Source organism: Gopherus flavomarginatus, chromosome 3 (genome assembly GCF_025201925.1).
Source record: "Gopherus flavomarginatus isolate rGopFla2 chromosome 3, rGopFla2.mat.asm, whole genome shotgun sequence".
Classification (NCBI taxonomy): Eukaryota; Metazoa; Chordata; order Testudines; family Testudinidae; genus Gopherus; species Gopherus flavomarginatus.
The window spans coordinates 237,025,787-237,041,783 of record NC_066619.1 but is presented as its reverse complement, the minus strand read 5'-3'; the positions used below and the strand labels follow the sequence as shown (position 1 = coordinate 237,041,783).

Here is a 15,997-nt window from a genome sequence, read left to right as displayed (position 1 = left end):
GTTGGACATCTGGGTAAGGTGAAAACCAAAGAAAGATTGTTAGCTCAATTCTTTTGACTGAAGATATGTAGAGAGGTAGCCAATTTCTGATTGCTATGCCCTGATTACCAAAAGGAGCCCCAAAGGGTCAGGGCCAGGCCACTCTCATCCCCCTACCCTCATCACAACCTACTGTGAGCAGGTAGAGATTGATATAATAGGCCCGCTATAAAAGAGTGATTGATGTCACAAGTTCATTTTGGTTCTTGTGGACTATATCAACAAATATGCAGAGGCAATTCCCTTATGAAACATCTTTGCCTCCACCCTGGAGCGAGAGTTACTCCAACTGTTTTCCTAAATTGGCCTTCCATTGGAAATAGTCATTGATCAAGGGACAAGTTTGGGCACTGCTGAAAGTGTGACCACTCCAGTAGTTTATCTTCCTCAGGTCTGCTGGAGGGGTTCAATAAGGTCCTCAAGAATATGTTAAACAAGCCTGTGGGCACAGAGGCCAAACACTGGTACCAACTGCTCCCCTGTTGGTTGTTTTCAATACAAGAAGTACCACAAGCCTCCATGGGCTTCTTTCCTTTTGAGATTCTTTAAGGGAGACAGCCTCAAGGAATGTTAGACTTAGTTAGGGAGTCTTGGGAAGCTCAACCTACCAATTTCCTCCAATATGTCAGTTAAATGAGGGAAAGATAAGAACTTGTGTGCCTCTTTGCCCGAAATAACCTCTTTCAGCCCCAAAAGATCCAGATGCAGCAATATAATAAAGGGGCTAGAGCAAAGGAATTCCAACTGGGATACCAAGTGCTCCTACTCTTTGCCAGCTTGGAAAACAGGCTCTTGGCCAAAAGGCAGGACCCATATGAAGTACTCCATCAAGTGGGACCAGCAGATTATGAAGTTTACAGCTCAGACCAGCAAAAACAAGGCAGATTTATTATGTAAACCTGTTAAAATCCTAGAAGGTACAGGAAAGTCTTGTCATCCACCTGGAGGACGGAGAAGAGGATCTGGTGCCTCAGCTTCCTAAGCCAGCCAAAATTGGGATAGAGGAGGCATCACTTGGGAAGGGACTCTCTAATGGACAGAGAGGGCAAATAAATAACCCCCTGAGGTCTTAAAAAGAGGTGTTCTCCCTATTACTGGGACAAACCTCCATGGTGTCTCACTACATCCACATATGGTTGGGGCCAAGCCCATTCAGAAGTCATATCAAATCCCAGAAGGTGAAAAACCCATTCATTCAGAAAAACCCATTCATTCAGAAAGTACAGGAATTGTTAAGACTGGGAGTCATCAAGGACTCCTGGAACTCCTGGTGTACTTTGGTAGTTCTAGTACTAAAGCTGGATGGGACCATCTGATTTTGTGTGGATTTCCATCAGATAAATGCCATTTCTGAATTTGATGCCTAGCCGATGCCCTGAGTCAATGATCTGCTAAATTGTCTCGGTCAAGCTTGCTTTATAACAACATTAGATCTAACAAAAGGGCTATTGGAAAATTCCCCTTGCTCTTGATTCCCAAAAAAACCAACAAACAAATTTTTCTAACCCAGTGGGCCTATTCCAATTTACCATGCTCTTTAGGTTGCATGAGGCCCCATCCACCTGTCATAAGCTGATGGATCAGGTTTTATGGCTCCACCATCACTATGCCACGGCCTGCCTAGATGAGAGGGTGGTATACAGTTGGGACTAGCCCACTCAGCTTCAGAACCTAGCAGTTGTCCTTCAAACCCAAAGAACTGGAAAGTGGGAAAGGAAAAAAATATTTTTTCTTATCTAGTAGGGGAACAATAAGGTATGATGCCTAGTTGACAAAGTTGAGGCCCTAGCAAATACCCCCAAACAAAGAACAAAAAAGCAGGTCTGGGTCTTTCTAGACCTAACAGAATACTATAGAAGATTTGTGCTCGACTTTGCCCTGTTAACTGCACCTCTTATCAAGCTGGTTTAAAAAAAAAAATCAGCCCCTGGACAAGTCACATGATCCCCTCAGCGAGATCAAGCATTTTGGAAAATTAGGCAGATTCTCTGCAACAAGCCAGTGTCCCTTAGCCCCGATTTCACTCGAGAATGAATCCTAGAAACAGACGTCTTGCATTACAGCGCAGGTGCAGTGTTACCCTAAAACTTCCATGCACAACAGCACACTATCCTTTACATAAGTAGAAAACTCTTAGCTCAGGAAACCCAGTACTCTGTCCTTTGACAAGGAATGCCTGGCCATTAGGCTTTAAAGGCACTGAGATACTATCTGTTTGGAACACCCTTTGTCTTGATCACTGACCATGTGGCACTAAGATGGCTTCAAATCATGAAGGACTCAAATACCCATGAGACAAGTTGGTACTTAGACTTTCAACCCTTTCAATTTATAATAGAGCATTGGCCTAGGAAGGACCATTGGAATACAGGCTTGCTTTCAAGAACTAAAGAACACAGCAGGCTCTGTGGTAAGTGCCATGACAGGCCCACTCAAAACAGGTGGGTATGTGAAGGTATCAGGGACAGTATTGCTCTAGGGTCGGAGGCCTGCAGCTGGCTGATTAGCCCCACTCACTGCATCTGAGAAAGGTCTGGAACTTAAGTTGACTGATCCTTATAAAAGAGGACAACAGGAAACAGAGGCAGGGACTGCAATACCCTCCAGAAAGCTGAGAGGCCAGGGACAGTGCTTCCAATGAGCTGCTATTGGAGCTACTGAAGAGATGATTTGCTCCAAACAGGCAGATGGGATACTACGTGGAGTTATTTATGGCTGAGGCTCTGAGGTAAGAGCAAGGAAACTTTGGTCACTGGAGTTACCAGTGTGAAGGAAGGGACTCCTCAGCCTGAAGAGACATTTGAGGGAAGAATCTGCAAAGTTTTGCTTTTGTTTGTTAATTAAGCTTAGATCAAACAACTAACCCTGCTGGAAACAGTTTCCATGAATTCCTTGAGAGTTTAGTTAGAATTAACCCAGGAAGTGAGTGACTCCGCAAGAGTCAAGTCTGGTCTGGTAGGAGGAGGGCACTGCAAGATAGGCCTTAATCCTTTTACACAGTCGGCCCAGTTGTGGTGATTAAGTGTTACTTTGTTGTGACCTGATCCTGTAACTTTATGCTGTTAAATATGCTACACGTAGTCACTTAAATGCAGGTAAATTTTGCAGATTATATACATTTCTCCCTCTCCTAAGATCTGATCCAAAGCCCCCTGATGTCAATGAGCAGATGGCTGTTGATGCCAGAATGCTTTGCATCAGGTCCCTAATTGGTAGGATTATTTTTAACCTTTTACACTTCATTTCACTGCAACTTTAACATCATTCTTTCAATTCAAAAGAAGACTAAGCAAACTATAAACAGCTAATTTTTTGGCTGTTCTGCAATAATTTAATGTGCAATCACTGACCTGCTGCTTTGCAGCCTGTCAATCAACAGTGTCTGAATTTAAATAATAGAAAATAAAATTATGAAGTATTTTACCACCTACAGCTTGAAAACTCCAGAGGACAGGAATGTTCATCCATAGGAAAGTTATGAAGCTGAAGATAACATTCAGCATTAATTGTCAACCTAATTAGAAGAAAAAGTTTTATGAGTGAGGTTATGTTCAAGCATCTAGACTCTTTGGGCTACATATTAGAGTACATGCAAGTCATTTTGGCCAATGAATGTGTATTACAGAGAGGCAACTGGCCGTGTACAAAAAGTATTCAGTATCATTTCTAAAGAATGGTATCCATCACCAAATACTACTTGAAGACCCGGTGTCTGTCTGGTCATGCTAGTTTGCATGACCAGTTATGCTACCACAAGGTATCTTCAATATGCCATTCTATTTTTGTATCCTTTCAGCTCTTCACTAGCACAAGCTGATTAAAACAGGAGCAGTTCTCCCCTCACTAACCAAAGAGGAGGGGAATTTGTAAAAAACTGCCACTTACCCAAGACGGGGAGAGCTCTCCACCAGCATTAGCAGAGGCGCCGGAGCTGTGCTCCCTCCACTGCACCCCCTGGAAGTCTTAAACCATATGTCCTTTATGTGAAAGCCATTGATAGATGGCTATATGTTAAGACCACCTAATAACCTACTCTAATGGCTTATCTTAAAGTGAAATTTGGAATCATTATGACTGATGACTAGACGTGCAATAGTGGAATTGAGTACACAGGGACCCATCCTGCAGATCTTACTCATTTAGGTACTTTCAATGAAGCTAGTGGTACTAATATGAGTAGCAGAATCAGACTCTTAAAGAGAAGATGCCCATGGGTAACATTTTCAAGAAGATAAATGCCCTAAATCACTCCAGAAAATAGGACTTAGGCTGCTGAGTCATTTAGGGGCTTTTGAAATTATACCTTACATCTACACAGAAAACTTTCAAAGGCACAAGTTAGGTCCCCAGCTCTCATCAACTTCCACTTGGAATTAGAGACCTAACTGCTATTTGTGCAATTAAATCTTCCCTTCTTTTTGGTAGGGGTCAATTAAACTGATTTCTGATACCATGCTTAAATATCCCTGTGTGGTTGGAGGGGAGAAGCTGACAGGCAAAATAGGAGTAATGAAGTAAGTTGCTATTTTATATACACACTTCTCTGGGGCCTTTCTGGAAATCTGACCTAACCAGTTGAGACAGATGGATAGACTTTAGGATGCAAGAAGGAAAGGACTTCTACCATGCTGTAGAAAACATACTATATTTCAATTTGAAAGTTGTGTATCTACTGGGTCATACGTTTGTTTGTTTTTATAAGTAGTCAACTACAGTACATGCATTTATTCCCCACGTTTCCTTTCTGTGATTTGCTGTTTTTAGATAATTAATCAATAAAGTCATCTTTTACTTAAGACAAAACAAATTAGGTTTCGGATCACAGATGGGTGTCTTGAAGAGATCAGCTGACCAACCTCAGGAAAATCAGCCTGCCTATGAAGTTGAGGGTGAAGAAGTGACAATCCTGCTCCACAAAGTACCAAAAGGGAAGTGGCGAAGGCCATGAGGGATAATTGTAGCCAAATGGCCTGATGTGTTGTCAGATCCTGTTCTGGCTCCTTCATTTGCTATCATATGAACTTTGTTTTTCTCCATTTACTTCCACTTTAGGCCAAATTCAGGCCATCTCTTTCCCTGATACAAATGTGTGCACTGGACAGCACTGGGTTTTGCTGAAGGTCGATTACACTTCCTGTCTCATACACTAGCTTGGTGACATCACTCTCATCAACTGCTCTTGGAGAGCTTACATGAATGCTCTTCCCGAGGCCTTCTAAAAGAATGTTAACCAGAAACAGCAGCAACAAACCTGGAATTACAATTGGACAGGCAGCAAGCTGGCTGGAAGACAGTAGAAGATATGGGTATGAGCAGGTTTGGTGGTGGTGCTCCAAAAAGTTAACATATATTTTAAACATTAGCAGATGAGCATAAAACTCTATACAGGAAATTCTACCAAAGAGGATATACTTCTTAAAGAGGGCTATATCAGAAGAATATATCAGAAAACTGCACTCTTCAAAATAAGATATTTTAAAAAATAAAGTTAACAGTATCCTTTAAAATCATGTTAGATTATTTTTCCTTCTAAAAGATTATTACTGGCAAACAACTGTTTCCCATGATGGGCACTCCTACCCCACATATATATAAGTACTTATAACTAATATTTAAACTGAGAGCTTTCTTTTATTCAAACATAATTTTGTACAAAATAGCTACAGAGGACAGTTAAGAATTCAATTCAGTCCAGTAAGTCTGCTGTCCAGTGTACAGCTGGAGTGGTGACATTTCAAGAGTTAAGCACAAATCATGGTACTGGCTTATTGCATTACATTCATCTTATTTATCTTTACTGTCTTCTTGTATCTAAATAAAAACAAATCTACCCCCTGCCCTGATTTAATTTCTTGTTGGGCAGTATATTACAACAGCATATATTTTATGTTCCTCTTGACTAAGTCACAACTAATTCCTCTCCACATTTGTTTCTGAGCCTCTGAACTTTGGAAGCAAAAGGGACCTGGAAGTTACTTTTTACTATAATTCTTTCCAAGTCCCATTCACAATATTTTGTTTATTAATGATGATGCATTTATTTCTGTCATTTGCAATTGTTTTTAAAGTTGTAAAATTCAGAGGTTTAATTGTAATGGATTGCAGAATATAACAATGAGTGAAAATATTAATGAAGAGCTCCTTTACATCCAGTTAATGAGCCCTTACCTCAGAGTATATAATACTCGTCCATCACTCCAGATTCGAAGCAAACGATTTGGAGTCGTGATCCAATGAGCATCAGATTTTCTTGAGTTCCGGAAGAAAGTGTCTGGAATCCAAATTTTTCCAACCATATTGCTATTAAGCATAAGCACTTTCATTGAGCTGTTAAACTTTAGGCGACTATCATACCAAGTCTGGGCAAAAATTATATCTATGGTGTATTCCTAGAAAAGGAGAAACAACCATATAGTTTTTTTATAATTAAACACACACACACCCAAAACCTATATGCCAAATATTTTTTTTAAAGTTAAACTTAAGGTCAGTGCCTTCATTCTGCTATGGACTCCTTTGCAGCGCTTGAGGAGTGCACAGCACTTTTAGCTTCTGATTTAAAAGGAGTAACTGAGGAATGGGGAACATGACTAAATCAGTTGCCAGAACAGCCAATTGGGACCATCAGTACCTAGACGTGAGCTAGAGCAGCCCCAAGGCTCACAATGCAGATAGAACTACTCTTTCACCAAGCATAACTTGGTTAGACATGCGTCTGACGAAGTGGGTATTCACCCACGAAAGCTCATGCTCCAATACATCTGTTAGTCTATAAGGTGCCACAAGACTCTCTGTTGCTTTTTACAGATCCAGACTAACATGGCTACCCCTCTGATACTTGGATAGATCAGAGTTTCTAGGCCTGTTCTTTAGTTTTTGGTTGTTTTTTTTTTCATTATCTTGAACATTTTGTGAAAAGTTTTCCCATGGGTAAAATGTGGTCATTTTTCAACATTTCCATGTATGTCTCATGACAAAAATTATGGAATTTTTCTACCAGTCAAGTTAAACACAGTTCAAAAAATTCATGAACACGCAGCAAGGGAAACCTCACTATTTGCCATGTAAATTGGTCATGAACACTCTCTGAATAAGGACAGAAGTCCATAGTAGGAAGGAAACCGTGTTAAAGAAAATCACATATCTGTTTCAGTCTGTACGTAACATTTTATCTTGATGGAAAGTATTTTCCTTAGTAGATGTTTTATGTCCAGAACAGAAGAATGGTAATAAAAAAAATCCAAAGAAGCCAGGATTCTCATTAGAGAATTCACTCTGCATCTTCATATGACAATAGTAACTGTATAGTGTGGGAGGGGAGAAATTTTACTGCTCTGTTAGACTTGGTTTTTTTTGTTGATATTAGGGTTGGAAGGGACCTCAGGAGATCATCTAGTCTAACCCCCTGCTCAAAGCAGGACCAACTCCCAGAAAAAATTTTTCCCCACATCCCCAAGTGGCCCCCTCAAGGATTGAACTCACAATTGTGGGTTTAGTAGGCCAATACTCAAACCACTGAGCTATCCCTCCCCTGGAAATCCTTCAGGGCTGCTCTACACTTAAGACAAAGGAGCAACTTGACATCATTTCCCCTGAGGAGAGTTTGGTTACTGTGACAGGACCATATTAGGCCCTTGAGCCCCATGGGGAAGGGACCATACATGCATGGAAGTGTCTGCAACAGTGTTTCTTTCCCCACAGAGACCTTGCACAGGCTTTCAGTGCATCGAAAGTCTGCTCTGGGGAACAAGAAGACTTGGAAGACCAGGGTAGACATGTATCTTTCCACACAGCTCTCTATCCTTGTCCCAGGGACAGCTGTAGCCACAGGGAGTGTGACCGGGTGGGGGGGGGCACTGACCCTGTGTAGGGGCACAGGGTCTTCATGCAGCTGGCTTTGGTCTCTTGTACAGGTGCTAGTTTTGACAGGGGAGGGGTGGGCGAAAATCACCACAGCTTTGACTGGGAGGGGCAATCTGCCCTATTATATAATATAAATTGTCTTGCATAGAATTCAATGCCATGAAAAAGGAAGGCATTATCAACTACAGTGGACTTCACTAACGTGTGTAGTGCTCAATTATTTGACCACTCAAATGCAGCCTCGAAATGTTGGTCTGTCCAGAAAACAAGATACAGTGTCGATCATATAAAAGTAAAACTGACTGCAGAGGGATTAATGTCTTTGTTTTCTAAGAAATTAATATACCCAAAATATGTTCAGTTCAATGTGTTTTCAGCAGCATAAAAATCATCCAGAATTTAGGAAGGAAGGAAGGAAGAAGGAAACTATACTTGCTAAATAAAAACCTTGGGCCAGATCTTCAGTAGGTGTAAACTAGCCACAGTTTCACTGAAGTTAATAGAGCCATTGCCAATTGACACCAGCTGGAGACCTGGCCTCTCCTAGATCTAATAACATAAAGCATAAGATCAATAAGAGATGCTGCTGATTCACTGCCTCAGGAAAATCACTGTCTTAGTTTTAATTCCCCCCTCTGCAAAATGGGGATACTAATACTTGTGTCCCAGAAGGTAGTTAAGATTAAATTTAGTGTTTGTGAAACACTCAGAGACAAAAGCAATGAGCGTCATAGAAAAGACCACAAGGAAATGAATGATTCAGTGTTCAGTGCAGGTTTTGGATGGGGTACAGTAAATACGGCAGGGACTACTAATTGAATGATGATGATAAAAATATGGAGCAGCTGTCTCATTCCCTGAGCACTGTCCATCGTGTGCATTGAATGAAGCAGGGGGACATGTGGAAAAATACTATATGATCATGTAATTAAAGATTGTATCAGAATGCATGTACACAAGGGAATAGAATTAATGTTCCATGGGCAATCTTAATTCTGGCACTTCCTAATTTTCAAATGTTGCTTTTGCAACCTAGGGTGGAGGAAAAAGACACATGATTGAATCATGATGTTTGGCACATATTGCTAACTCTACTCTTCAACTGCTGGATGTTTGTTTTGTTTAGTTGACTATATAACAAAAAAGATCACATTTCATTGACGGGAGAACTAGGGTTTGAAGGTCTTTTTGATTAAGTATGTTGTGGCAGATATGGCAATTTTCTGAAAAAAAAACCTTACTGAGTTAAATGTAAGATCTTTGGAGTCCATTGTACTATAAGCAACAGTTATGTATTACAGTGGATTGGGATTGTATGTAACCTCTCTGGGGTGAAGATGGTATGCAAACAGTTGGAAGTGATATGAACTTCAAAAGACTGTGTTGAACAATGGCCCATACAAGAATGAATTTCTGAGCTAAGGCTGTTGTAACCACAGAAAAACTCCTTTGTGGAGTTTTCAGTAAATGACTCTGACAAGAGCTCTTGGGCTTGACCTCTGGTAAGTTCATTTGAATGTGTGTAGGTTCTTTTATTGTTTTTAATAGGTTTTCTGTGCAGTGCTTTCACTTTAAGAATAAATGTGCTTGCTTAAAAAAGACTTTGGGGTAACTTATAACTGCTGGCAATTATGCTGTTCATAGCCTTTGAAGAGAAAGCAAAGTGCAGATGCTGGCTTGCTGTAGACATCACAACACAGTCAGGGAACTGTGCATCCTGGAAAAAAACCTTGTTGAGGATGGAGTGAAATGTTGGTCACTGCCCAAGAGAGGTGACTGCTGAGGAGCCAGGAGCCTAGAGTCAGTGCTCGTGAGGGACCATGGAGGGGAATATAAGTGCAGTTGCCCTGAACTTTGACATATGTTTTCAGAAGTGCCTTGAGGGGGCAGAGATGACAAGGCAGACAAACCAAGGAGAGGATTCCATGGCTAATGGGATGAATGGAAGAAAACACAGAAAAGAGAGGTAGGAAAAGAGCCCAGGGGGAAACAAAATATCAGCTGAATAATTATAACATAACACACTTGGAACAAGTTATGTCTATAACAGTTAGGGTGACCAGATGTCCCGATTTTATAGGGACAGTCCCGATTTTGGGTCTTTTTCTTATATAGGCTCCTATTACCCCCACCCCCATCCCAGTTTTTCACATTTGCTGTCTGGTCACCCTAATAACAGTTTAAAGATGTTAAGTTACTGATACAGGGAAAGACAGTGACTTGCCCTTTTATATCATGAATGAGAAGAAGGGAATATAAGAACTGACTCACTATCCCACCCTGTGAAGAGTTCTATGGATCCACGTGTGTGGAGAATGCTCTGTCCCTACTCTCTTCCCCCTCCCTTGCCCCATATGCCAACCTGCACAGCTGAGCTAGCATGAGGGTGGCATAGCAGTAAAAGTCACTGACTTTGTGAATCAAGGAGGGGGAGATCAAGGAAGGAATTATTACCCTCCGTGTCACTGTTCTTTTCCTGTGGTGGAATAGCTATTTGGCCCCTTACATAGGGTGAAACAAATATCAATCATATCCACAATCTGGTCAGAAATTGCAAAGACTTTAAACACAATTACGATTTGAAGTGTCTCTGTTTTCTGAAAAATCGCTCTGCCAATAAGTGGAACTGTGGAACTTTGCTTATTGTCCTTGAGTGATTTCCTGTTCAAAAATTATCAGTGTATAAGGAAAAGGGTGGGAGGGAGGATACTGGGGGCCTGTAACTGCTAATCATGAAGACTGACCTGGGATTATCTGGATCTAAAAGTCTGATTTATTTCCTGACAGCTACTAACACCAGCAGTTGTGGTTCCAGAGGTCAAATTAGGCCACCAGTTATGTCTGTGCAACCCCTTTGTCTTTAAATTTTGCCTGCAAAACAGAGCCTGACTCTCCATTTGCCTGTGCTTTGTGTAGTCAGGTACAGCAGTTCAAAGTGGATGCAAAATGTTGCCAAGTCAGAATGGCAGCCAGCCTTTGGCACTCACTCTGCACTAGTGTAAATGGTCACACAAAACAATGGAGAACTTCCCTACCCCCCTCAAGTGACTTCAGTGGGCTGCACAAGTTTAACTGAAACTGAGTAAGTAATTCTTTTGAAGACTCATATGAAAATAACAGATTCCAGCTCCCTCTTCTAGAGCTGCCTCTGCAGCATTAACAGGAGTAAAAAGTAGTCACTAGGTGAGTGAATCAGCAGATGATGTTTTCAATATACAAAAGGAGCAGACCAGGAGAGTAAGAAGGTGCCATTTTAAATATTCACTTTTCACAGCAGAGCTGCAAAAAAGAAATATGACAAAGTAACATTACAGTCAAACCCTCCAGAGCAGGAAAATTTCAAGCACACAACACTTACCACCCCAACAAATTAAGGTTAAAAAGGAAGAAAAACTACTAGACAATTTTGAAGAAAAACAGGGTTTCCAGCAAGGGAACGGCTGAACCAAGCTAGCTGCTTATATTATCTTACATTTTAGCTCTGAATACCAATTCTAGACATAGTCATAAATTGCACAGGTACTTAACTATTCCCCCTTTTTAAAAAAGGGCACAACTTTGCTAACACCTTGCATGCAGCATTTACCCCTTTCAAATACAACCTAATGCATAAAATATAATACAACAAAATTAATAATCTGTTGCTGAATAGTTCACTGCTGTGCAACATTGGACCTAATTCCATGGATCCGTGAGAGAGAGCAGCATGCTAATTGGAGTGTATTTTATATGGAAAACAGGAAATTAAGAGTAAAAATATCCTGATTATTTATGGGACAAACACAAATACAACCATATTTCCCTAAGCCAAAACTCCAAGAAATAGCATAAGACTTGCTTCAGCCAAAGCCTGAGATGAAGACTCAGCAAAGGTCTGGAGTGCAGCTTGCTTCAAAAGAACTGCAGAGATGAAGAAGAAAACCCATTTGATTCACCTCAGCTCAGTTCTCTCTAGAGGTCATTGCCCTCTTTGGTTGACTCTGGCTGAAAACTTAAATTGAAAGAAAGAGTTTTCAAGAAAAAGAGAGAAAATTTTTTATTCTTCTTCAGGAAAGTTGAAGAAAATATACTGGCATTCTGTCCTTATCAATAAGGAGAGCTATTACTAAATTCCACAGACACAGTTTGGTGTGGGGATAAAAGGGTTAAGCGATCAAGGCAGTCAAATACAAACTAGTGAAAATATGAGCTAAGAGGAAGGAATGCATGGAATAAAGCTATCAGCATTAGCTGCTTTATCAGCATCTCACCAGCATTCTGTCCGTGAGCACTTATTTTCTCTCTTTCTCTCTCACACACACACACCCCTCTACCTGCACGTAAGCAAGGGCTTTCAAGCAAGATCTCCAGTATTAAAATATTTAGCAGTCTTTCATTTATAGCTACTCTAACAAAAGTTCCAAAATGTGGCTGCTCTCTTTGGTGAGTTATTTTAAAGCCTCCCTTTTTAAAACCTATGGGAACTGCTTCAGGCTTAGCAATGGATTCATCAACAGCAGATCCCCACGCCTGGGACCAAAGCTGAAGTTAAATTACTTGTTTCAGCAAACACTTTTGGTTATTTCCTTAGGGCCCTTAGGCCAGATCTGGGAAGCCCAATAAGTCGCAATACATTTTGACCTACAAATCTGACATTTTTGATACTGTGTTGATGGGGAGGAGAGGCAGCCGGGGCTTGTAGGAACTTTATTGAACAGAACACCGTTTCATCAATGGTTGGAAACTTTAAACCAATCAGATAATTCCCATTAACAGATCTTACTATAGGCTGTCATGTGAGCCTATGCCAGGCCAATGGAAATAATACTGCAATGACATATTCACAAGAAGTGTATAGAAAAAGTCCATTTGACTCCCTAAATTGTAATAATACAGCAGATAAATTCATATTCTTTGTTATTACATCTGATGTATACACTAATCTGGGCCATTATGAATGTGAAAAAACAGACAAGTGGTTGTATAAATAAATAAATAAGAATTATTTTGACTCATCTGTATAAATTAGAGACTACTAATAAAAATCATGACTGTTAATTATTTTTCTACCTAAAATATTTATTAGAGCACTTCCTGCAATTATGGCACTTGAGAGTTTGGGTTTTATTTATTTGTTTTAAACACACAGGAGTTCCCTTGCTGAAAGTGATGCATTGCTTTTCATTTAAACATAAGTATGCCCACTGTTGCCATTCCTATAAAAACCTCAAAGCAATGAAAGAGAAGGCTAATCAGGCAAACAGCATCATAAGGTGAAAATACACAAAGAGCCATGGGGTGAATGTTGATAAGGGCTAGGGTTCATCTTCCCTTTTTGTGGTTGACATCAGTGACCTGTAAACCTGAGTAACTGCACCTCTGACTTCTTGAGTTACACCCATTATCATCTAACTAGAGAGACTCAAGCAGCCCAATCATCCATAATTGAGCTGAAGGTACAAAGATGTGGGTGCAAATTTTAAGGGAACAAAACGCACAAGATTCAATCATGCTGTAAAATCTCAAAAATGCTTCAAAATTCATTTTGAGGTAACCTCTATTAAAATGAGATTTGATCTATAATGTACAGATATTTATTGATACTTCAAAAAAAGAAACCTAATTAAATTATTTTATGCTAAGCCAACAAAAAAAAAACTGTTTGAAGTAAAATGTCATTGATGCACTTTCCACAGCACCTAAAACAAAACATGGTAATACAAATGTATAAGATTCAACCAAAAGTAATAAGCAAAGAAAAAGAAATTAAAAAACAAAGTACTTACTGTAAGCATCTGTGGTGCACAAATGCAGCCACAATGAGAAATCATCACTTCTCGATTAGAGTAGTATGTATATATGATGGCATAAACACAGGCTTTCTTCTAAGGATCTCAAACTGTATTTTAAATGTTAGTTAGGCATGATGAACTGTAAAAGTAACTATTGCATGATAATGTGAAAACCTAATAGAAATTAAGTTTGGTAGGATGATTCTCACAGCTCGAACACAACATCAAAAGGCAATATTTGCACAGGAAGGCTAGGAAGTAGTAATAATGTATAGGGATATATTTTGAAAAATATCTACTGTCTAATTGACAATGCAGGGGATAGCTCAGAAAGTGTTAAAAATGGTACAAGAAATGAAAGATAGTGAGTCTGTCCCACAGATCACCAAGAAAGGGGCTGATCTGAAATCACACAAAAAATTACCACAGTGCAGCCAAGTAGCCTGAGGGTAGGGCAGAATTGGATAGAAGAAAGGGAGGGGAGTGAAGACTATGAAGAGGGACATATGGTCTTGTATAGAATTAGCAGAATTTGATACTTATGTTTAATAGCAAATATTAAAACATGGCTTAAAAAAGCAGCAGATTTCCAGGTGGAATTCCATTTCCCAAGACTGTATCTTTTCATTAATAATTTCAAATACTTTTTTAAAAGATATAGGTAATAGTGTAGATATATGTCAATAATTGAAATATATATAAAATATTGGAAAGCCAGGAAACATTAATACACCAAAACAAAAACCTTCTATGTCTTTGGTGATGGTTTGGCTATTCACATTGTTGTTGTGTCTAAGATGTCTAAGCTAGCATGAGCCAAATTTTCAGCTTGTATACATACAGCATACTCCACTGAAGTCAATGGAATTATATTAGTTTATATCAGTGGAGGATCTAGCACCATATATTTGTTAATTATCCATTGATCATTTTAGATATGGAAAAACTAAGCCAACTGTGGTTTAAACAGCAGAGTTATATTATAGACAGACAGTCAAAACTGAGCTGGTTGGATATATATGACTTTAAAATTTCACTACAGCATAAAGTTGCCTAAGTATACAGTGTTAAAAATGACAAAAGCCATACATCAAAGGATTCATAGATGGCATGCACAAATCAGGGTATTCCTTCCACTGAAGGGCATTTTAATAAAAACTTTGCGGAACCATAAATAGATCAACTCCTGTAGATAGTAAGTCTATTAAGAGACAATTGCCCAGATGCTCAGTGGTGGCTGAGAAGAGCACAATGTTATTTGGGAGAGGGATGCAAAGATGACATTGCCATTCTGCACCAGTTCTAGTTCAATCCCTGAAAGCTGCTTTAGCCTGTGCCAACTGTCCAAAAGTTCCCTTAGAGACACTTCCTTTCCTTTTCTCTCCCAGCCACATCCCTTGCACCAGCCATGGGAAGGGAGAGTGGCATAGGATCTGCATAACTGGAAGATCCTCATATACTGTGGTAATCTTCCTATAAGTGGATATGAAAGTTCTGCATTACTTTACAATAGCTGTGATGTGAGGCAAAGCAATGGCAATGCAAGATCTGGAGCAATAAATTGAATCTACTGTGAAATACCCAAATGCCTGTACAGAAAATGTGAAGTAAACTGATATTTGTTCAGTACTGTGTATGTTTATAGGGTCATGCGAAATTATAAAACAACAGTGATTAATAATTTAATACTAGTAGGCATATGGATTCTAAAGCTAAGTACATTTCAGAGCAAAGCACAATTCAACTGCCAAGCTTACTAAAGTAGTATTTAGACATCTGCTTACTCATTGTTTACATATATATAGATATATAATTTCAGCAAACATCATATATACATGTGGATAACAAATCAGCTATCACACATAATGCTGACTGGAACAAAAAATATTAAAAATCCACCTTTCCTTATTAAGAAAAGTAAATTGAGAAAACTGTATTCTGTTAGCTCAATTCAAAGAGGGGCTAGAGCTTTAAAAGCTGAAGGGGTTTCCAGAGTTGAGCAAAGGTTGGCACTGCTGACCTGACCTGAGAGTAGAGCATTATGGAAGACATACTGTCATAGGAGAAAAACTACAGAGAGAATTGTATACAATATGCAAATAGAAGCCACATAAGTTGTTTGGATTCAGTGATCTAGAAGTTTAGAATCCTCACCCCAAATTCTGACTAATTTACATATATGGGTACAGGTTATATGCATATCTGCACCTGTGAATCTTAGTAAGCCTCATTCACCACCACCCTTTTCTCTCCCTCACCATGCCAAACCAAGAGACTCTACTGACTGTGGCATGTTCCTCTTAGACATAATTGCACTCCAACCG

The 15,997-nt window shown here is 39.6% G+C and overlaps 1 protein-coding gene across 2 annotated transcripts in view; it reads right to left on the bottom strand.

Moving 5' to 3' along the window:
• The window catches only part of GABRG1 (gamma-aminobutyric acid type A receptor subunit gamma1), a 67,955-nt gene that overhangs the window by 16,858 nt on the left and 35,100 nt on the right, over positions 1-15,997 (bottom strand). For both annotated transcript variants that reach the window (XM_050947808.1, XM_050947810.1), the window contains exons 4-5: positions 6,208-6,428; positions 3,471-3,553 (exon numbers count right to left, since the gene is read on the bottom strand). In XM_050947808.1, the coding sequence (XP_050803765.1) occupies positions 3,471-3,553; positions 6,208-6,428 (304 nt within the window). The remainder of the gene's footprint in view (positions 1-3,470; positions 3,554-6,207; positions 6,429-15,997) is intronic.